The sequence below is a fragment of the Podarcis tiliguerta genome (assembly GCF_965153285.1).
Source record: "Podarcis tiliguerta genome assembly, chromosome: 14".
Taxonomy (NCBI): domain Eukaryota; kingdom Metazoa; phylum Chordata; class Lepidosauria; order Squamata; family Lacertidae; genus Podarcis; species Podarcis tiliguerta.
In genome coordinates this window covers 14237384-14260878 of record NC_139547.1, presented here as the reverse complement: position 1 = coordinate 14260878, position 23495 = coordinate 14237384, and the positions used below count along the sequence as shown (strand labels likewise).

Sequence of the window (23495 nt, the reverse complement as noted above, 5' to 3'; positions counted from 1 at the left end):
GAAGCTGTAGGCCGGCTCCCTCGGTCAATAAAGCGAGATGAGCGCCACAACCCCAGAGTTGGCGACAACTGGACCTAATGGTCAGGGGTCCCTTTACCTTTACCTATACATGGAAAAATACAGTACTTATCTTCCCAAGCCCATTGGAACAGGTAGGGTAGAAAGCATGGAAACCAATGGTAGGCACAGCCAGAACCAATGGCAGGCAGATTCAATTCTAGTGTTTCCCCCATCCTTTCCCATGATGAGTTCTGCAAAGAGGACGCAGGAGGAAGCTAACTAAGAGTCACTGCAATGTGTTATATGTGGGGCTGCCTCTGAAGATGGTCCAGAAACTTCATCTGCTGCAGAATTCAGTGACCAGGTTGCTCGCCAGGGCAAGATGGTTCGAGCATATAATATCAATCCTGGCCCAACTTCATTGCCTGCCATTTAGTTTATGAGCCCAACGCAAAGGGCTGCTTTTGACTATAAAGCCTCAGGACAGCAATAGCTCAAGGACAGCTTCTCCCTGTATGAACCAACCTGGACCCTGCAATCATCATCTGAGGCCCTTCTTTGTGATCCCCCTCCATGAGAAGTCCAGAGGGTGGCAACACGAGATTGGGCCTTTTCTGCGGTGGCTCCCCGCTTCCAGAATGCTATCCCCTGGGAAGCTTGCCTAGCACCACCATTGCACCATCATTTAGGCACCAGGCAAAAACTTTTCTTTATAGCCAGGCCTTTGGTCTTATCTGTGGTCTTTTGGAAGTGGGTGGGATGTTTTTTTTAATGTATTTCTCTTTTCCACTTGGTTTTAATGTATCTTATGTGTGTGGGAGGCAGGGGTGTGTGTCTGTCTGTTTGGTTATAAGTTGCTTTGGGTTGCCCTGGGCAAGATATATTGTAGTTAAGCAATATATACATTGTTTTAATCAATAAAATATATAAAAATACCTATTATACTTCTTTTATTCAGGGCTAACCAAAGTGCGGCCCAAAGGTGCGATAATGAAGTGGGGGGGGGGGAGCATCTGTCGAGCTTTTCCTCTTCCGTTCAATAACTACTTTGAGCCCATATCTATCTAGGATTAGGCAACCTGTTTTTTTATGCACCATAAAAGAGTTTCTCTAGTTGATATTAACTTCCCTTATTTGTTTTTGCAGATATTGATGAATGTAAGAATGAAGGCATCTGTGGACCTGGAACTTGCTACAACACCGTAGGAAACTACACTTGCATTTGTCCTCCCGACTACTTGCAAGTAAATGGTGGAAACAATTGTATGGGTGAGTTTGTTTATTTCAACGTTTTCTAATCCACCTTTCCACACTGAAATGAAGCACTCAGGGTGGCATACATCCAAACACAAAAGCACAACAATGGCAACTCAAACACAATGAAAAACAACAGCGTAGCAACATAATAAGCTAAATATGGTTGCAGGAGAAAATAAAATATATATTATTTAGAGTCCTTCTTGTATCACTTCTGAACTGGCAGCCTGGCTGAACTTAACTTGAGCAAAGGTAGCATATGCAGAACAAAAGCCTAGCCTTGTTTCTTCATGATCATCAGCAAAACTGATAACTATATTTGCAATAAGACTTTGAACATATCTAATTAGAGAGCATGGCTACATGCAAGAGTTTCCTTCCCTTCATTAATGGAAAGTCTTACTTGCTGAAAAAGTTTGTGACTGGCTAGAATGCTTTTAACAAAGGAAGGCAAAATCAAATCCTGAATTGTGCTCTGGTAATGTTAGCAGCAAACTTCCCATAATGTTCAGTGGGAACAATGTCAGGAAATTTGATATGTAGTGATAGAGACTGGTGTGACTAAGTAAATGGTGGCAGTTCAGGGTATGGAACTGGTTCAGTAATGTGGGCTGTATTGCCTGCTATGCTAAACCAAAAAGCCTGTCTTAATCCAGCATAGGCATCTGTGGTGTGCACTAGCACACAGCAGCTGCAATCTGCTTTTCTCCACCGTTGGTGTGAGTGGCTGAACAAGCCAGGATCTTGCACTTAATAATAGCTTCCTGTTACACGCTTACCCGGAAACAGTAGTTAATGGCTTCCAAACAAGCCAAAATATGATGATGTTTAAATTTGGCTTAATATTCTGCTTTGTTTGGAAGCCAATAACTTGCTTTCCAGTTTCTCATGAAACAAGAAGCTATAATCCTGGCTTGAAGCAATATTAGCAAAGAGTAACTCTGAGCATATGCAGAATGTGTTTCCTTCACCCAAGCAGCAGCCTCAAGTGGGGAGGGGCAAGACTTCAAAGTTGGAGACTTCCAGAAAGGGCATTTCACCTTTTGTTTTGTAACTTTAGTACTGGTACATAGCTAAGGCGAAAGAAAGAAAGAAAGAAAGAAAGAAAGAAAGAAAGAAAGAAAGAAAACACCAGAGGCTTTGTAGATTTGGTACTCTGCTTAAGGGATGCTTCCTCCTGTATTACGGAGAGGGTTGCCAGATTAATAATGACTTCAGTCCTGATGAGGACAAGTTTTGTTCTGGCTTCCTGAGAAACAAAAATAAATAAATGCTTGTTTGTTTGTTTGTTTGTTTAATGAGTTGTATGTTTTATTTTTGTACTGAATTTTATTGGTATATGGCTTTAATAAACCATATATTAAAGGCTGTGCAGAGGCTGCGCAGTCTGCATTTTGAACAGTTTTGTAGTGGCTGCAGCGCATTGAACTCAGCTGCCTTGTAGACGCATCATTTCAGGGTTTACCTTCAGTTGAACGCATCTCAGATCAATCCCGTTCCTCTGCTGAATTGTTGCTGAGGTTCCAAACTCAAATCAACTCAAAATGTCTTTAAGTACAACTAAGCCAAAGACATACGGGGTATTGTCTTCCAGAATTTCACCAGAAGGATATGAAATCACTGATTTAGCAAGGTTTTAAGCAAGAACCCATGACTGGCTGAGGTTAGCATGTGCTTTGCTGCCAAAGCTTTTGATGAGTGGAGTGCTGGTTTTTATAGTTATGAAACCAAGCGTCATCCGTGGGATTTTGGACAATACTGAAAGATGTTTATCCATAGATGATGATGCAATTTCACTTTAGCTGTCAGCTATGTAACATAACAACACTGGATTTCAAGAAACCCTTCCAGAAAAAAGGCAGGAGTAGTTTACTACTAAAACATGGGAGTAGTGTATTTTCTCTTTTAAGGCAGGGACAACTAAATATGCTTTGGTACCTTAAAACTGAAAAATGGGAAATCAAACAGTTCCCCTCCTCCCAAATTTTCAAGCTTCAAAATCCACTGGGAAGTTGTCTTGTGCAAATTTCTAAGCTAGTGTCATATAGTTGTTAAACCAAGACCTGAGAGACATCCCCACTTGGTGCCAGGAGCAGGTCACCAATAAATCACACAGAGTATGTAAACTCTTTATTAGAAGAAACAAGGTCTGCTCAGGAGTGCCAGGCCTAATGTGCACAGCAACTCTACTACGTAGATCTTGGTCCCATGAGGCAGTTGTGGAGACAGAAGGTCCCCGCCTCCTCATCCCCTGAGTCCTTCCCAAGCAATCTGAGACGCCTCCAACTCCCCTGTCTTTGCTCCTCTCTCTTCATATCTCTTCTGTATCTGGGAGACCAGAGAAGAGGGGAGCTGGTCGCAGCAAGAGGGGGAGACACCAGCCTGACTCGCCTCTGCCTCTTGGCCTTCCTCCTCTCCTGCTACCACTTCTGCTTCCTCTCTGTCACAGACTCTCTGCTCACTAAGCCCTGTTGCCTCTTCAGCCTCTGACACCTCCTCCCTCCAGGATTCTCCCTCTGACCGCTCATTGCAGTCCCATCAGCAAACCCTGGGCTCTTAGCCTTTGCCCCTTGGGGGGGTCCCTCGGCTAGTTCCCCCCACCATTACACTGGGTGACCTTAGGTCAGTCACTGCCTCTCAGCCTAACCTAACTCATTTTTCTTCATTGCAGATATGAGGAGGAGTCTGTGCTACAGGAACTATTATGCTGACAACCAGACCTGTGATGGAGAGCTGCTCTTTAACATGACCAAAAAAATGTGCTGCTGTTCCTACAACATTGGACGAGCCTGGAACCGACCTTGTGAACAATGCCCTCTCCCAAGCACTGGTTTGTATTTCTGCTGGAGAAAAATATCAGAGCTGTTAGCAGAATCTTTTATACATCTCAACATCGTGCCTGGAAGCTCTTTTGGCTGCTACATGTGCACATGCGCAAATGTTACGGCAAAGCCACCAATGCTGTGCTAATGTTGGGTTTAGTATGCAACATAACCTGCTTTTCCATATCTAGCCAAGGTAGATGAAACTCCAATGGTATTAGTAGACAATTGTCCAAGCTGCGATTTGATCAAAAATCCAATTCTCAATCACTTGGTGTGCGTAGGCTCTGGAGCCAGTGTGGTGTAGTGGTTAAGAGTGGTAGACTCGTAATCTGGGGAACCGGGTTCGCTTCCCCGCTCCTCCACATGCAGCTGCTGGGTGACCTTGGGCTAGTCACACTTCTTTGAAGTCTCTCAGCCCCACTCACCTCACAGAGTGTTTGTTGTGGGGGAGGAAGGGAAAGGAGAACGTTAGCCGCTTTGAGACTCCTTAAAGGGAGTGAAAGGCGGGATATCAAATCCAAACTCCTCTTCTTCTTCTTCTTCTTCTTCTTCTTCTTCTTCTTCTTCTTCTTCTTCGTGTGGCCAAACTTTCTCCATAGAGCACCACTTTCTCTTGCCATATAGCTGCAGGTAGTCTTTGGGGCTCTGTCTTAATTCTCCCTTTCCTCCAAGAGTATCAGGGAGATGGTATCAAAGTAGGTACTATTTTATTATTTATTTTGACAATTTTTATACCGCTTTATTACAGTTGTCTATAAGCGGTCTACAAAAATAAAAATAATAATAAATAATAAAAATAAAAGCAGTTACACCCCCCCCCATTATTACAACACTCATGGATTTATCTATCTATCTATCTTAATTTAGGAGAATTTTTGCTAGCTGCATTCACACATATAACCATGTTTTCCATTAAGTGATAACCATAAATGTTAAACAAACCTAACATGTCCGATTTGGCCCAGGGTTTATTTTGTCATGTCATTGTTGTTTACATTGATCTATCTAGTTTAATTTTAAACATACATCCACAGATTTGTATACGTATGATGCTGGTTGAGTGCATAACCAGGGTAGTGTATACTTCATGTAAGGATGTTGGTGAGTTTGGGATGAAGATTTAGAAAACCTTGTCTTTAAAAGGCATAGATTAAAAATTGAGAGTAGGTTGTTTGATTATTTGTGTGTTCTGAATCTTTTTTACCGTATTTACATAGTTCCCAGAGCAGGTTACATCATAACCATCAATAATTAATACAGCAAAATGACTGCATTTCCTTGAAGTTTGAATCAATCATCTTACTCTGTGACTTCAGGGAAATGCAATTATTCAGTGTGGGACTTTCCCTACACTTTTATTTCATTTTTTTAGATGAATTTGCAACTCTCTGTGGAAGTCAAAGGCCTGGTTTCGTCATAGACATTTTTACAGGATTACCAGTTGGTGAGTTAAAATTCTATTGAGATTTACTTTTCATTTCATATGGTATGTATTAGGGGAAAGCGGGTGTTTGTTTTTATGATTTGCCTTTTCCTGGGAAATAGTGAAGACTAAACAATGTGGTAGGACTCAACCTCCATGCCTTAGTTTGTCAGACTATGGCACCCTTCTTCCTGGGTCCTCTTAGCCTGCAGCTGTGGTGACCGCTACTTGGGATGAAGATAACATAAAGGTTTGAGGGCATTGTAGTTCGGCTTAGTTTGTAGACCATAGGTACTGAAGGGTGGAAAGCTTCTGGGACGAGTGCCAATCGGCAATGGGTTTGAAAGGGAGTCTTTTCTTTTTGCTAAAGCAGATTTTTATCTGACCTTTCACATCAGTTCCTCTGGGTATTGAATTTAAGCACTGGGGGGCGGGATCCTTTATGTTTGTGTATACTTTACGAGAGAGCAGGGAAAGGATTCAATATGAATGTTTTTCACACACTATAAGCCTGTAGGTGTTTCATAGCCAAGGTTTGAAAAACTCAAACCCAAAGGGGGGAAAACAAGGAATTCATAGAGAAGGAGCCAAATATTCTTAGACGGAATTCCCTTCTTCCTTTTCTTGTTTTCATTTGCATGAAGAGCAAACTGGAGCATTTTGTGGTGCGAAAAGCAGGATTGTACATTATGCCCCAGGAACAGAGGTTAAGAGGAAGTCTTTTTGTTTTTCTTAATTGGGCCAACTTCTGCTTCAAATGACCCAATCTTTATTCCTTTGTTAATACAGATATTGATGAATGCCGCGAGATCCCTGGTGTGTGTGAAAATGGAGTCTGCATAAACCTGATCGGCAGTTTCCGGTGTGAATGCCCAGGGGGCTTCTTCTACAATGAAAAGTTACTGATCTGTGAAGGTGAGGGGCTTCCTCTCAAGGCTATGACAGTGGTGTAGATATGGTAGTAGAGTGGCATGCTGGCACAAGTAAGGGGATAGGTTCATGGGCACAGCGAGGCTTCATCAGGTCTTGCTTCCTTCTTGTGTTTCCCAGGATTATTCTGACGGCCAGCAAACATGTTAACATTCAGATAAGAGGTCTTTTGCATTTGTCATAATATCTGATGGTGCTGATATGTGCAGTTACATGTGCTGTAGCCACAAAGTAGAGGGCAGTAAGGTATGAATATGGGGGTGAATAGGGAGGCAGGCGAGGATATATTATTTAAGGATATCCTTCCTAACTTGCGCTAGCAAGTTCCATATTCTAGCAGAGTTCCAAACATCCCCCTTTTAAATTACGCAGCGATCAGCTTGTTGCTGACTCATCTGAGTCTTAGTATTAAAGATTCCTTCCTGGTAAAATCCCTTCTAATCCCTCTTAAAAGGAATAAACACAAGAATCTGCTTACCGTTAATATAAAAGTAGTTTACTCACAGATTCATTCAGGTTCACAGACATATTCCTGAAGGCAGGCTTAGGTTACATAACAACTAGAACTATTCCATAAAAAAGTTAGTCCCAATTGAGTGCGACTAAGAGTCACTTCTCCAAACACATATCAACATACAAAAATGAAGAACACACACTGATCAGAACATGGAGGCCATGTGCTCCTCCATGCTAGTACAACAGACCATACCCTCTTCAAGCACATGTAGTGGATGTCTGTCCCAGCTCAGGAGGAAACAGGAAGTCTTCTCCTGAGTGGTACAAAATATCCCCTAACATGTCCACTGTAGGAATGTTGTACTTGACTGCAGTTTTACATCCCACAGTGAACAGAGGCCCAGTGCTTCTTCCCCACACACATTTTGAGAACACCACTGTGGGAACAAGAGACTGCAGACAAAGGCCACAGTCATTCCAGTACCTTTTCTTAACTCTTTTCATCAGTCTATACCTGAGTGCTAAGTATTCTTCCTTGTCATAATTATTCTTTGTTGGCAGTAACAAATTTAAAAACAAAGCCCAATAACTTCTAATCTGGTCACCTTATTACAGATTTGCAGCCATTGTTTTATTAGCATCCTTGTGATTGACTAATATGCCCTTCTTCACAGAAACCAGATTTCAAGTTCAAGCTTGCTTGTAGGAATTCAGTGTGTGAGAGTTCAACTATTTTAAATGGCCATGCCTCCTCCATCTGTGGTAATAAACTGAGAAGTTTTACTAAAATGCCTCACTGTGGGCTAGTCTTTCGGATGGAAAAGTACTGTTCAGTCATATGCTATGCATCCAGTCAGCAGGAAAGAAAACTAGGTCAAATAAAAGTAATGCTAATTAGGAACTTACAATGAGCTGTGAACTAAAAATTTTAAAATCAGGAAAATGTATTCCAAAAAGTTACATTTCTGAATTAAAATAATTGAGACGAAGGTAGCATAATAAGTTTGTTAAAATGAATTTGTGAATTTTAAATAATTGCATAACAGACTTGCAAATTATTTAATCGAACAAAGTTGTTTTGTGGTATTTAGCTCATTAGTTTCATGCCAAGCCGAGTGGTTTACAACTGCCCTCTCCAACAAGGTACTCCCTAAACGCTTTGGACTTCAACTCCCATTATCTCTCATTGGCCATGCTGACCGATGTTGGTGTAGCCCAAATCACCAGATATGGCAGTCGAGGAAGAGATGGAGTTGACCCTAAGTGACTTGAGCACCTATTACTTTTTATATTAAGAAGCACGAGTGTCAAATGTTTCATCACGGATAGCAATCTTCTGCACAGCATTTACCTGTGCTGTTTTGCAGTTGTTGCTTCCCAGATGATATGGGATGACCTAACCTCTGAAGCCACCAAAGGCTGAGAGTCCCTAAAGACATTGAACAGCATTGCAGCTTTCTACTAGGTGATTTGTCAGTGGCAGAATGTGGTAGCTGAGGTTCAGAATGTGGTAGCCTTCCTAGTCCACATTTCTTGAGGAAAACTCCCAGAAATGCCAAATGTCATGGGTACCACTTGGCTCTGAGGTCCCAATATTTCCAGTACTTCCCTTGGTCCCTATGGTACTATTGAGGTACTATCCATCTTTATTTCAAGATAAACAAGGAAACATGGGTCTTTTCCAGTCTGTACTCTCAAATACAGATTTTCTACTACCTTAGAACCACAAGCTAAGCATGTGCAACCTCAAAACAAAACACTTTATATGCTTGGCAGGGAGCTGCATCCAATCCTGACTCTCTGCTGAGTCTTCCTATATGATAATGTTTCCAAACTTGTTAATCACATCTTGCATTTTTAGGTGTATACCTACAGGATTTTTTTAAACAGTATACTAGAAGTGCAATGTGTAATCTCAGTGATAGTCCTTAGATTTATTAAGGTTTAATGGCATAACCTCCATGAGCTTGCGAGTTCACAAACTGAATCCTGGGAGCCCTACATCCCAAAACATTGCTGCCTGCCTTCAATCTGTGGGTGGAACCAAGACCCAATCTGCTTTCATTGGGAATGGAAAACTGCCATTCAGGTAGGTACAATTTTAATTCCTAAGATTTTGTTTGTTCTTTCCAACAGATATTGATGAATGCCAAAATGGGCATGTGTGTCAACAAAATGCAGATTGCATCAACACACCAGGTAGCTACCGCTGTGATTGCAAACCTGGTTATCGGTTCACACCAGTCGGTCGGTGTGTTGGTAAGTACTACCAGCCAGTGTACCTTACTGCGAAATTCATGGCAACACTGATTTATTGTTAGTGTTAATATTAAATGCATTGGTCACTTTTTCTTTGCCACGGCAACTTAAAGGGACTTATGAAAGTTGCCTTTTTGCAAAGACATGTACTAATAGCACGTGATGGAGGAGACTCTTGAGAGTCCCATGGACTGCAAGAAGATCAAACCTATCCATTCTGAAGGAAATCAGCCCTGAGTGCTCACTGGAAGGACAGGTCCTGAAGCTGAGGCTCCAGTACTTTGGCCACCTCATGAGAAGAGAAGACTCCCTGGAAAAGACCCTGATGTTGGGAAGGATGGAGGGCACAAGGAGAAGGGGACAACAGAGGATGAGATGGTTGGATGTTCTCGAAGCTACCAGCATGAGTTTGACCAAACTGCAGGAGGCACTGGAAGACAGGAGTGCCTGGCATGCTCTGGTCCATGGGGTCCATGGGGACACGACTAAACGACTAAACAACAACAACAAAGAGTACCAGAATATCTTCCTTAAATGCAATGTCTTATATTTTGACCACGAGTGGGCAGTTTTTTCTCTCTCATGAAGATGCCGGAGAAACTTTTTTTAAAAATTGTGTGTTTTCTGCTCTGGATACCTCAAGAACAACCTAGCCATCACAGTTGCTATTTCTTTTGCTAAGTGTACTACAAGCACGTTCTTCAGTGCAAGCAGTTTTAGGCCCTTTTGTACAAGTGCTTTGATCCTGCACATTTGAAGGCTTAGTTTAATTTATTAAATTTATGACTTCAGACAACAGAAAGGCGTCTCAGAGCAATTTACAAGAAAAGTAAAATACAAAATTGCATAATAAATGATCAATAAGAGCTGTACAAATGTGCTAGAAGCGTTCATCCAAAATCACCAAAAACAAGGATAATCTACCCCATCCAGAAAAAGAAGGAATGCCAAAAACAGCAGCTTAATGCCGCACCATTAATGCTGTTCAGATGCCTGGGAAAATAAAACTATTTTTGCCTGGTGCTGAAAATATGACAGAGTTGGCACCAGGCAAGCTTCCTTGTGAAGGGAATTCCATAATTAGAGGGATGCCACAGAAAAGGTCTGTTTTATCCCTCCAAGCACAGAGAAGGACCTCTAAGTCCAACAGACTGGCCACTTCTAACTCTTCTGCCCCATTTCTTTCTCAGGGCAACTAGCAAACTCCAAGGCTGCTGTCAACCTCTTTTTATCTCATATAACAGCAACACAAAGTAGAATTAATGAAATTTCAATTATATGAAACATTGGTGCTGCCCCCTCCCAACCCCAAATGAGTTGTATTGAATGTTAAACATACCCAGAGGTGACCCATTGAAATTAATGGCCATGACCAGCTTATGTCTATCGATTTAAATGGATCTATTTCAAGTAGAACTCAGCTACACGCAACCCTATGTGTACAAAGATTGGTGTACGTTTCTGAATAACACCGCCATTAGAAAGGACTTTAGTAGTATTTTCCTGGCCTGTTTTTGTTCCACATAGTTGGGTTTTCGGAAGAGCACCTTTTCCTAAAGTACATGTTTACATTGTTTGTAAGGCCTTTGTGGGGAAAGGGTGTAGACACGGAAGTGAAATTTCACTTTGAGAATAAATGTCTTGTTTTGCCTGGGTACATGCAGTCACTTAGAGTGTGCTTAACATAATTGTTCTTGAAAGGCCTTCACAGAAACAGAAACAGGAAAATCCAGGGCAGCTGCTGATATGAGCAACAATGCCCCAATGTATGTTGGCACAAGTATTACTTCCCTGAATTTTGCTCTGGCTTTCATAGGAAGAGAAAATAAGATGTAATGTTTGCCAGTTGATAAGAGAGTCATTTTAAGCAACACACACTGGAAAAGGTATAATATGTTGTTTGTGGCTGCATAAATCCTTAACCTTCCAAATTCACACTTCTCTGAATTCTACAATACTGTTCTCCAAGCAAGTAATTTGTACAAAACTGCACATGCTAGGTAAAATGTGCATATATTAATAAAAATAATATATACACAATGCATTATATTAGGGGAAGTTGCTCGCAAAAAATGTATAGTAAAGGTAAAGGGACCCCTGACCAAAAAAATGTATATATTGCATATAAAATGTATATATTAGGAGAAATTCACACTAAAATGTTTATGAATTTTTATGACGACAAAAAAACAAAAACAAAAAAAAAAGAATTTGCAAACTGATGTGGAAATGTGGACAACTGACAAGTTTGGAAAAATAAGAAACTAAGAGAAACTAAAATTGACAGATTCGGCCATCCATAGTAGCAAGTCCAAATCTATCTCCTTTGAAGGAGGGTCTTGATTCCACATTTGGTTATTTTATGTATCCAGTTAAAGTATCTCAGATGAGAGAACTGGTAAAAGACCCATATTTGTCCATCAGAGTAGGAAACACTGAGCTAAACAGAGGAATAGGTAGGTTTAGTTTGGGGCAACTTCATATAGTTACTTGGTTTCTACGCAGTAATTTTTGAAACTTCTGTTACTTTCAGACCGCAATGAGTGTCTAGAGGTACCCAATATCTGTAGTCATGGAGAATGCCAAGACATAGAGGGAGGGTACATCTGCCGTTGCCACACTGGATTCAAAACCAATGGAGACCAAACTATGTGTATGGGTACGTATGAAACTACATTTTCACCTTTCTGAGTTGTAAGAGGAAAGCTCTGTTTTGGGCCCTAATTAATCAAGGTAACAAGTTTCTCCATATCAGTTCATTACATTCCTGCAGTGCACGGGTTAGACTAGATAACTCTTGGGGGGCCTTCCAACTCTGTGATGCTATGAGATGGCCACACAATATGTTGACTGCTAGCATAGGAAGTCTATTTTTGGGCGAACCCTGTGGTCCTGAATAGCTCTGCTCCCCAACCCCCTCATATTAACTTGGATAGTGGGTGTTAGTGGCTTTGTGTTTCTTTTGAGTTACGGAATAATAATAATGATAATAATGATAATAATTTATGTATACCGCGCCCTTCCCGGTTCAGAAAACCTGGCTCAGGGCGGCTAACAACAAATTTAAAACACTTAATTGATGCAACAAAAAAACAGCATAAAATACAGTATAAAACACGAATAACAATAAATTCAGAATTCAAAAATCAATTTAGGGGGGAAATCCACCCAATAAACATTAGATGATCACCAGGGCTAGCTGGCTAAATTAGCCCTATTTGGGCCAGCGAGGAGCCCAGGGGAGAATTAGCTGTGGGATCCCAGAGCGGGTAGTCTTCATAAAAAGGGGAGGCGGAAGGAAGGAAGAGGAATAAAATATCATGCTAAGTTCAAATTGAAAGCCAGGCCCTGCGGTAGGAAGTTAAATCCTGCAGGGCCCTGGTCAGAGCATTCCACCAGGTCGAAGCCATCACTGAGAAGGCCCTGGCCCTGGGGGAGGATAATCTGACTTCCTTAGGGCCCGGGACCTCTAAACTATGATTATTCATGGACCTTAAGGTCCTCTGCGGGGCATACTAGGAGATGCAGTCCCGTAAATACGAGGGCCCTAAGCCACAAAGGGCTTTAAAGATCAAAACCAGCATAGCATTACATTTCTGATTTCCTCATTTTTGTTCACAGACATCAACGAATGCGAACGAGACCCATGTGGAAATGGCACGTGTATGAACACAGTTGGTTCTTTCAACTGCCGCTGTCATACAGGATTCATCCTTTCTCACAATAATGACTGCATAGGTAAGGAAGCCGACTGAGGCTCTTCGGGTTTTTGCACACTGCAACCATAGTAGTCACTAGGCCACTTGAGAAGGGCGAGGAAGGCAGCAATCAACACTGATGGTGTCATATTATGGTGCTGTATTGGCCTTGTGAGCAGGCAGAAAAGACTGAGATGGAGCTTCTAAGCTGGAAATAACCCCCATCACATGCTCCCTCACTTACCTAGCACAAAACTGGGTGAGAAAGGAGCTAGAGTTGGGCGGCTTAATCTGCATAGACACTATTACACTAGCTGTGTGGGCTCCTGCATAGGATTACCTGTGTGTGTAATTATGTATAATGAACTTGGAGCACTACTAAATATCGTGATATAATACACCAGAAGGACGCGGGTGGCGCTGTGGGTTAAAGCCTCAGCGCCTAGGGCTTGCCGATCGAAAGGTCGGCGGTTCGAATCCCCGCGGCGGGGTGCGCTCCCGTTGTTCGGTCCCAGCGCCTGCCAACCTAGCAGTTCGAAAGCACTCTCGGGTGCAAGTAGATACCTTACTAGCGGGAAGGTAAACGGCGTTTCCGTGTGCGGCTCTGGCTCGCCAGAGCAGCGATGTCACGCTGGCCACGTGACCCGGAAGTGTCTTCGGACAGCGCTGGCCCCCGGCCTCTTTGAGTGAGATGGGCGCACAACCCTAGAGTCTGTCAAGACTGGCCCGTACGGGCAGGGGTACCTTTACCTTTTAATACACCAGAAAGTAGATAAATACTTTAGGTCTTTGGTAGCATTTCCTTCGAGGATTGCCTCCCGCACAATAGGAGAACAACAAACCCCTGTGTTGCAAACTTAACACAACAAACAATGCAAGCAACACGCAGACCAGTATACCAGATAGCACTGTAATTCTTATTGCATAATATACATGATTTAGTAACAAAAACAAGTGCACACATTTTGTTTTTGTTACTAAATCATGTATATTATGCAATAAGAGTTACAGGGCTATCTAGTATACTGGTCTGCGTGTTGCTTGTATTGTTTGTTGTCCCGCACAATAGGAGACAGAACAACTTAGCTTATTGTCTGCTCCCCTTGAGGGGTGCTGAACCTCCAGGCTGGCGCTGCCTTATGCCAAGGAAGCAGGTTCCTGCTGGAACTCTGCAGAGTTCACCTGCTTAATAATAATAATAATAATAATAATAATAATAATAATAATAATATATTATTTTTACCCCACCCATCTGACTGGGTTTCCCCAGCCACTCTGGGCGGCTTCCAACAAAGATGAAAAATACACTAAAATGTCACATATTAAAAACTTCCCTGAATGTCAGATAGTTGTTTATCGCTTTGACATCTGATGGGAGGGCCTTCCACAGGGCGGGCGCCACTACCGAGAAGGCCCTCTGCCTGGTTCCCTGTAACTTGGCCTCTCGCAGTGAGGGAACCGCCAGAAGGCCCTCGGAGCTGGACCTCAGTGTCTGGGCAGAACAATGGGGGTGGAGAAGCTTAGGCTTCTGGAACTGGAATTTATGGTAAGCCAGTTTTTATGCTACTAGTTTCTAAGACAAAAATAAATAAATCATGCCATCCGCAGAGCAGCACTGAAAGCATAGGCAACGTTTGCTGTCCTCTGAATATGGTCATTCTGGTTCTGATTTGTGACATGTTCCCATCCACAACCGAGGATGAATTTGCAAGCTCTTCAAACTGGAATCAGGAATCCCTTTCTTGAGGGCCAGAGGCAGCATCTGGAGAGTCTGGTACTAGAGGGAGAAATAGCAAGTGTACCGCTATAAACCTGTGATGCTGGTGGGAGCCCTATTTTAATAAGTATGGCTGTTTTCAGTCTCCTGGATGTTATACTGAAAATTATTTAGTTCCCTTGAGTGTGAAGGAGTGAGCCAGAAACAGTGGATTATTGTGATCATGTGACACAGGAAGGGTCATGTGACACAGATTGGACTTTGTTAGCCAGCTCCCGGGGCTCTGACCTAGTTCCTTTCTCCTGCCTTGATTTGCTCTTGCTCTTCTTGATCTTTTGTCTTAGTTGGAAATTGGCTCCCAGTTATTTTCCCCTAGCTCCTGTTTACATTTTTCTTCATCTCTTTTGTATTTCTCCTGTTTGTCCGCTTTTGTTTTTCTAAGATCCCTTTCTGAATCGTTCCCTTTCGCCTCCTTCTGTTTCTGTTATTTCCCTGTCTGCTTGAGCTGCCAATAGGGGGAAAGGATTTGTACAAGGAGAAGCAGAAAGTGGTGGGGGTGGGGAGTTCTAATGAACTCTCCTTTCATAATTCCTCTATGGAGTGCAATAACACTGACCAGTCCCTACTTTCTGAGGAGCCCCATCCCTGACTGGGAGAATCCACTTTGCTCCCCATCCATCCCAGCAGCCAGCATTATAAGCAGTTGCCATGGCATGGCCAAGAGAGACCCAGGACCCATATAGAGGAGGGAGAAAGGTTGTTTTCTGCTGCTCCAGAGAAGCGGACACGGAGCAATGGATCCAAACTACAAGAAAGAAGATTCCACCTAAACATTAGGAAGAACTTCCTGACAGTAAGAGCTGTTCAACAGTGGAATTTTCTGCCAAGGAGTGTGGTGGAGTCTCCTTCTTTGGAGGTCTTTAAGCAGAGGCTTGACAACCATATGTCAGGAGTGCTCTGATGGTGTTTCCTGCTTGGCAGGGGGTTGGACTCGATGGCCCTTGTGGTCTCTTCCAACTCTATGATTCTATGATTCTATTCTAGGACTATGTAGATTGCAGGTCTCTCCCTTACCATTCCAAGCTAACACTGGCTGCCTTTGGGGTTCTCTTGTGGCTGGAATGGAACACAGCTTGTCAGTGTATGCACACTTGACTCCTTTAAATTTCAGTGCCTGCCATAATTTGCACTGCAGTCCTTGAGATGGATATGTAGAAAAGCATCATTTATTATTATTATTATTATTATTAATTATTATTATTTATACCCCGTCCATCTGGCTGAGTTTCCCCAGCCACTCTGGGCAGCTCCCAATCAAGTGTTAAAAACAGTACAGCGTTAAATATTAAAAACTTCCCTGAACAGGGCTGCCTTCAGATGTCTTTTAAAGATAGGATAGCTGTTTATTTCCTTCACATCTGAAGGGAGGGTGTTCCACAGGGTGGGCGCCACTACCAAGAAGGCCCTCTGTCTGGTTCCCTGTAACCTCACTTCTCGCAATGAGGGAACCGCCAGAAGGTCCTCGGCGCTGGACCTCAGTGTCCAGGCTGAACGATGGGGGTGGAGATGCTCCTTCAGGTATACTGGACCAAGGCCGTTTAGGGCTTTAAAGGTCAGCACCAACACTTTGAATTGTGCTCGGCAATGTACTGGGAGCCAATGCAGATCTCTCAGGACCGGTGTTATGTTGTCCCGGCGGCCACTCCCAGTCACCAGCCTAGCTGCCGTATTCTGGATTAATTGCAGTTTCCGGGTCACCTTCAAAGGTAGCCCCACGTAGAGCGCATTGCAGTGGTCCAAGTGGCTGGACATTATGTCCAAAGGCTGGACATTAGATATTGGGGGCCTGTGAGAGTTTAATTCAGTAATAATGGCCATTTTGGAAGAGTCGAGGGTTTTCTGTCAAAATATGGCATAGTCATTTGGGTGATGGTGGCGGCGGCAATCGCATTTTGTAAGCACCAAAAGGTGTTATTTTGCGCCTGCCGTCCCACACTGAATATACCTGGTACCTGGGGGTTAGGCTCTCTGCTTTTTATTTGATTAAGACTGCAAGAAGAGAGGTGCCTTTTCCCATTTCATTACAGGATCTGCCAAAATCTGAATGGGCGTTCCCATTTCAAGTAAATAAGACTATTGGATGGCTCAACACATCTATGCTACTTTGCAAACTGATGGATTGGCTTACGGTGCTTTTAGTTGCTGCCGCAGTTGCTACAGTACTTTGTTATCTAATGCTGAGGCCCTTTTCACCAGTCCTGGCATTCATTTCTGCCTGCCTTCGGAGGAAATTTATGTTTCCCCCTTTACTCACGTTTTCTATTTCTGTATGCTTGCTTCATGCTCTGGGACCAACTCTGCTATGGGCAGAAGTTGGGCAGAGGCTAGCCTGGATGTTGGTGGCTAATAGCTACTCGTTCTCCCTGTCTTATTTCTGCACATTCCCCAGAAAGAACATTTACAGTAAGTAACCTGAGTTGAGTTGAGTTTACTTAATATTTGTATTCTGCTTTTCCAGCAACAAATGTTGAGCTCAATGCAGCTCACAAAAAGCATCACTGAGAGTTTTTTTAAAAAACTTGAACATTGTAAACAAACCGAATACCATATAAAGCAAATGGCAACAGATTCATCAAAGCAATAATAGAATTCAATAAAGTAGTAGAAAATTCTGTTCTGTTCCCTCCCTCCCCCCCTTTTTTTGTTTCTCTCCCCTAACTCTTGCTTTTCTTATCTTTTTCTCCTTTTAGATATTGATGAATGCGCCACTGGAAATGGAAATCTGTGCAGAAATGGCAAATGTGTCAACAATGTGGGGTCTTTCCAGTGTATCTGCAATGAAGGTTATGAGATGCCAAGAGATGGAAGGATCTGTATTGGTATGTCATGAATGTAACAGCAGTATTTGAGTGCCATGTTTTGTTCTATATGGTAGGAGTTAGCTGGCAATGTTTCTATGTGTGGAAGAAATACAGAGTGGATTTTCTGCTGAGATCACAGATCTTTACAGAAACCAGTACACTGTAGAATGCAGTGGATTATCTTCTTGAAATGTGCCCTTCACATTATTAAGCACATATGTATTATTTACAGGTAGGTAGCCATATTGGTCTGCCGTAGTCGAAACAAAATGAAATAAATGAAATGAAATGAAAAAATTAAAAAATTCCTTCCAGAAGCACCTTAGAGACCAACTAAGTTAGTTATTGGTATGAGCTTCCGTGTGCATGCACACTTCTTCAGATTATTTGTTAAACTTACACACTAGGGCATTAGGGAATTTGGTCATAACAAAAGTACAGTGGTACCTTGGCTCTCAAACTTAATCTGTTCCGGAAGTCCATTCCAGAACCAAAGCATTCCAAAACCAAGGCGCACTTTTCCATAGAAAGTAATGCAAAATGGATTAATCTGTTGCAGACTTTAAAAAACAACCCCTAAAGCAGCAATTTAACATGAACTTTACTATCTAACAAGACCATTGATTCATAAACTGAATGCAATAAACAATGTACTGTAGTCACACAATCAATCAATCAATCAATAGCTGAACTTGGTTCCACACAGTCACAAAAAAAGATCTGCAAAAACAAAAACGCAAAATAAATAGCAAAAAACAGACAGACCTCGGCGTAACGCTCAAAACGGAAGTGTGGCACTCAAAACGGAAGCGTAACACTCAAAACGGAACTTGTTCGGCTTCCGAAAAAAAGTTCGCAAACCGGAACACTTACTTCTGGGTTTGTAGTGTTTGGGTTCAAAGTTGTTTGAGAACCAAGGTACCACTGTAATATCATCAATTCTTTTTGAGTTTTACAAATATCTTGCAACTTCAACTTTTCTAACCACAATACTTTAGGACATTTATCAAGTTGAGGTAAAAAGGACACAAGCACCATCTTTGATCAAATTGCTTAATGGAAGTTAATGACCCCTCATCTTTCCTGATAGTAACTAGGCCCTTGCCCTAGTATGTACACTGTTTAAGAAACTGAATCTTCTCCCTTTTTTAATTTTGAAATTTAATGCAAGCTTTTTAATAAAACGAGCAGGATTAGGACACATGAAAACCAGTGATTGCTTTGTTTATATCTTCTTGCAGATATCAATGAGTGTGCATTGGATCCTGGCAAATGTTCACCCGGTACATGTCAAAATCTGGATGGCTCTTACAGATGTATCTGCCCCCCTGGATACATCCTACAAGATGACAACTGTAATGGTATGTGAAGATAATTCATTCACCACAATAAAATTTTAGATAAAAAAAGGACAAGTGTGAAATACCTTGTAGGGCAAAAAGTTACAGCAGCTTTTTTGGAGGGTTCATGAGCAAAAAGAGTCACAAAGGATCAGTATATTTTCTCACATATTAATAAAAGATCAGACTTAAGGGGAGGGGAACCAAAACATGATACCATAAGCTGGCCAGGAGCTCTATGGTAATCCATGGCATTTTCCTTAGTGTCTTTTAATTTAAGGTTACCAGACGTCCCCGTTTCCCGGGGACAGTCCCCGGATTTACAAATGAGTCCCCATACAAAATCCATTGAAGATGAAAAGTGTCCCTGGATTCATTGAAAAAAAATATGGTAACCTTAATTTATTGCCCAAGTGAGAACAGATTCAGGTAACTTGTTTGGATAGTGGCTTAATAATGCCAAGGTTGCAGGTTCAATCCCTGCACGGGAAAGCTGCATATTCCTGCATTGCAGGGGTTTAGACTAGATGATCCTCAGGGTCCCTTCCAACTCTACAGTTCTGTGATTAGGGCTCCCTCCAGAGGGTTTTGCCATCTCCTTCTTTCCCTATATCAGTTTTGTGCTTCCACCTACAAAGAAGGCAGAAAAATATCACTGGGCATTTGCACTTCACTGTTCCTAGTCCAGGGGATAAAGCTATGGTCCCCTTCACATGCCACCCACAGTGCCATGGGAACTGCTAGATCGTGTTGTGATATCACACTGCTGGTTGTTGAATGAACCCAGTGTGTCCTGCCCACATGCTAAATGCCCATGCTTCTCAGAAGTATGAGATTGCACCATGGAGAGAAGTGACTCCCATGCCCTATGGGTGTGTGTGAATGGGGCTTATTGCTGTTGGCTATTTTCTGAGTCATGCAGAGTGAAACAGCGGTTTCACCCTCAAAGCCCTAGTGATGAAGTAGATGCCGCACACAAGACTTTGAAGAGGACTCTTTATTTGCGGGATGGCAACTATTATAAGCAGTATCCTACAGTCCAGTGCAGTGTGTTTCACTCTCTTGAGCCCAAGAGAGGGTCTTCTTTCTCCTAAAAGTCCTTTGAAACAGTCTATAAGTTATAGCGTGTCTGTCCTCACCAACGTCTCTGGACACAAAGTCTCCACACAACAAAACAACCTCCAACTCCCACTCCTCCTGTCACTACCTAAGACACACACACACTCACTCTTAAAGGGAGTTAACAATTTGACATGTCAATGATTCAGCATTTCTCTGACCTTAATCGGAGTCACAGCTGTTACATTACATTACATAGGTTTTCTTTTCCCCAGCACATTTCATTCTTTGTAAAATACATTTTCTAACAAATACAGTACCAGGACAAATACTAACAACTGCTGATCCCTATACCAACTCCCTGAAGCACCACAGTGGGGTTTGCTGTGTAGTGCAAGACACTGGCTTTATTATATATTTTGTTGTTCATGGCTCAGTTTGGTAGCACTAAAATATAAATCCCTTGCAGATATTGATGAGTGTACAGAAGAGGCAGAGATCTGTGTCTTGGGCACCTGCAACAATACTCCAGGAAGCTTCACTTGCCAGTGTCCTGAAGGGTTTGTAGTGTCCTCAACAGGACGTAGATGTCAAGGTAAGCTTCTCTCTTATCTTTAGTGATTATTTTGTTTAGGATGGATGCTGACGTGGCCTGTAAACTCTGGAGTTTAGGCACAACTCTTTTGTGGAAGAAGAGTGCAACTGGGCCTTCCCAGCACTTGCAGCTAGTAGAAGGAAAGCAATGACTCTTTCCAGGAACTTCAGGACTGTTGACTCCACCTCAAAATTCTGGCAGTAGTGCAGCCATGCTTGGGGCTAGCTGCTTTTGATTCCTTCTTCCCACAGAGAGTATGATTAATTCTGCCTAGAACAAGCATTTATCAGAATTCCAAAACCACTCTGTGGTTTGGCCTCCTTTGCTTGGGTGAAAAAGAGAGAGAGAGAGAGAGAGAGAGAGAGGAGGAGTGTTTGTGGTATAATTTTTGTAGCTGTATAAATTAGATACATCTTACATCTTTAATACTTGTGGCTTTAGCCTTGCCCTGTTGAAACTGCTACTCCCCTAAAGAAAGTTGTTAAAAAGAACTTCATGGGAACTTTGCTCAAGGAATCTGCGATTTCCTCTTTTATTCAGAGGCCCTTGATATGACTTGCTGTTTTATTCCGTGGAAGTATGGGAAGAATGATGTGCAAGAAGTGAACCAACTGGAGCATAGAGTTGGAAGGGGCCTTGTAGGCCAACTGACCCAACTCCATTGCTCAAGGCAGGAAAGCCACAGCTAGCATCCCAACAGATGGCTGTCCAGCCTCTGCTTGAAGACCTCCAGCAAAAAAAGAGAGCATTCCACCCCTTTGTGTAATTGTTTCCATCATAAAGTTTCTCTTAACATCAATAAGTTCCTCCCCACATGCTCTGTTGAAAACCACCTACCCACAACTTTCATTAGTTCTCTGTTATGTATTTGAATGTGTTATTTGGTTTCTTCTATGAAATAGCGTTTGAGAGTGCTGTCATGCCAAGTACAGTGGTACCTCGGGTCTGTTCTTAACCTGAAACTGTTCTTAACCTGAAGCACCACTTTAGCTAATGGGGCCTCCTGCTGCCGCCGCGCCGGCGGAGCACGATTTCTGTCCTCATCCTGAAGCAAAGTTCTTAATCTGAAGCACTATTTCTGGGTTAGCAGAGTCTGTAACCTGAAGCGTTTGTAACCTGAAGCGTATGTAACCCGAGGTACCACTGTAGTAGTTCCAGTCTTCATTAGCTGTAGTAGTCAAAAATAACAATAAATAACCACAAAGACCCATCGCTTCTACAGGGACAATTTCTTCCATTTTGCCCCTTTGAGACATATTCTTTTCTAAACTAAGTATGGATATCTTTTAATCCAAGTTGACAGGGAAAGTTTTCTACCTTGAGCCTTCTAAAACTGATCATTTCGTTTTGTTCAAAGAGCATTTAAAAAAGTGGCCAGCCCATCTGAAATCCCCTGCTTCCACCCTCTGCCTCAATATTGAGTTCTTTACACAGTCTATAAAGTTCTTAAAACTTTTGTGGTCCATTTTTGACACTAGCTGCATGCATTTTAAAATAAAAAGGTTCTAGTGACACCCTGCCCCCAATTTGTTATTGTCTCTGCCTCTGAACTTAAGACAGCAAAGGGATTGCAATAGATGTACAAATTACCTTTAATTGATTTATTATTGCTAGCAAATATTTGGCTGTAGTATGTTCCTGGGTTAGGGAATGGAATGGCCTTTTAATTAATTTATTTCTGTTAATTATTAAATTTCTATACCTCCCTTTATCTGAGGATCACAGGGCAGTTTACAATATAAAAAACACAAAAAATACATAACATAGTAACAAACAAAAGCAATACCCAGCCAGTTTAAAAGTGTGTGTGTGTGGAGAGAGAGAGAGAGAAAATGAGTGGTAGTCTTTGTTTATTAAATTTTAAATCACCTTACACTTCCTTCAGTATCTTGAAAAAAAGCCACTTTGCAGTAATGATAATTATTTTGTTAAACAGGAAAATCATTCGTTAATTTAAAATATATAATTGTGGCTGATTGTCTCAGGGTAAATAGTCATGGAGGTTTTCTTTCTTCGTTATTGAAATATTTTTTATAAATCCTGGGATGTTGCTCCTGTGAATCTCCAGCAAAACTGGGTGAGCAGCTGGTTTTGCAGCTGACACTCAGACTATTCTTTTGCCAGCAAGAGAAGCTGCCAGCTGTCTGTCTGTTAGATGCTTGCGGTTTCCGTTCTGCTCCAGTGCTTAGATTACTCGGCTGGAATAACACAGTGTGGTGATACAAAACCAATAATGCTTTTTCTGAACACCAGGCAGTTGTCCAAACACATCTGAAAGGAGAAAAGGACAGGTCTGAGAATGACCACTCCAATATTCTTTTTCTGGGTTACTTTGATCTGAACAAATTAAACAAATAGCAAGGAATTAAATAAGAGATATTGATGAATGCTTTCGTGTGCCTGCCTTTTGTGTTCTATAAGTCAGTTCTCCAAATAAGTCCCCCCCCAATAATAATAATAATAATAATAATAATAATAATATTGAGGCTGAGCATGGTCTACCGTGCCTTAGCCAAGAGGAATGGAGTTACTTGGACCCTGCTGCAGTGGCGTAGCGTGGGGGGTGCAGGGGGGGCCGGCCGCACAGGGCGCAGCATCTGGGGGTTAGGGTTAGGGGGCGCAAATCCACGGGTTAGGGGGTGCAAATTACTTGCCTTGCCCCGGGTGCTGACAACCCACGCTACACCACTGCCCTGCTGCTTCCCCCTGTCCAATGAGAGCTACAGAATATATTTCCCCTCCTTTGTTATTTATATTCAGTAGCACCTTCTTTCTGCCTCTCTTGACATGCTAGTGAATAATCCTTTAGTCACTGTCAGGCTGTTGCTCATGAAGAGGCTTTTCTTCTGGCTCAAAGGAACAAGCCACTTCTACAGCAGGGCTGTTGTCTCCCAATGGTTCCTCTTCCTACTCAGCCTTCCGTCTGGTTCCAGCACCTTTGTTATGGACCCTGTTTCCATATCTTGGGACTTTGGCAAGGTGGGAATGCTCATTGAGCCTCCATAGTAGTACAGTCGTACCTTGGTTCTCGAACGCCTTGGTACTCGTACGTTTTGGCTCCCGAACGCTGCAAAC

The 23495-nt window shown here is 42.3% G+C and overlaps 1 protein-coding gene across 3 annotated transcripts in view; it reads left to right on the top strand.

The window, feature by feature from the left end:
* FBN1 (fibrillin 1) overlaps nucleotides 1–23495 on the top strand; it is a 229677-nt gene that overhangs the window by 178507 nt on the left and 27675 nt on the right. For all 3 annotated transcript variants that reach the window (XM_083411720.1, XM_083411721.1, XM_083411722.1), the window contains exons 41-50: nucleotides 1147–1269; nucleotides 3929–4087; nucleotides 5455–5526; nucleotides 6295–6420; nucleotides 9028–9150; nucleotides 11684–11809; nucleotides 12772–12888; nucleotides 17316–17444; nucleotides 18668–18787; nucleotides 20295–20420. In XM_083411720.1, the coding sequence (XP_083267846.1) occupies nucleotides 1147–1269; nucleotides 3929–4087; nucleotides 5455–5526; nucleotides 6295–6420; nucleotides 9028–9150; nucleotides 11684–11809; nucleotides 12772–12888; nucleotides 17316–17444; nucleotides 18668–18787; nucleotides 20295–20420 (1221 nt within the window). The remainder of the gene's footprint in view (nucleotides 1–1146; nucleotides 1270–3928; nucleotides 4088–5454; nucleotides 5527–6294; nucleotides 6421–9027; nucleotides 9151–11683; nucleotides 11810–12771; nucleotides 12889–17315; nucleotides 17445–18667; nucleotides 18788–20294; nucleotides 20421–23495) is intronic.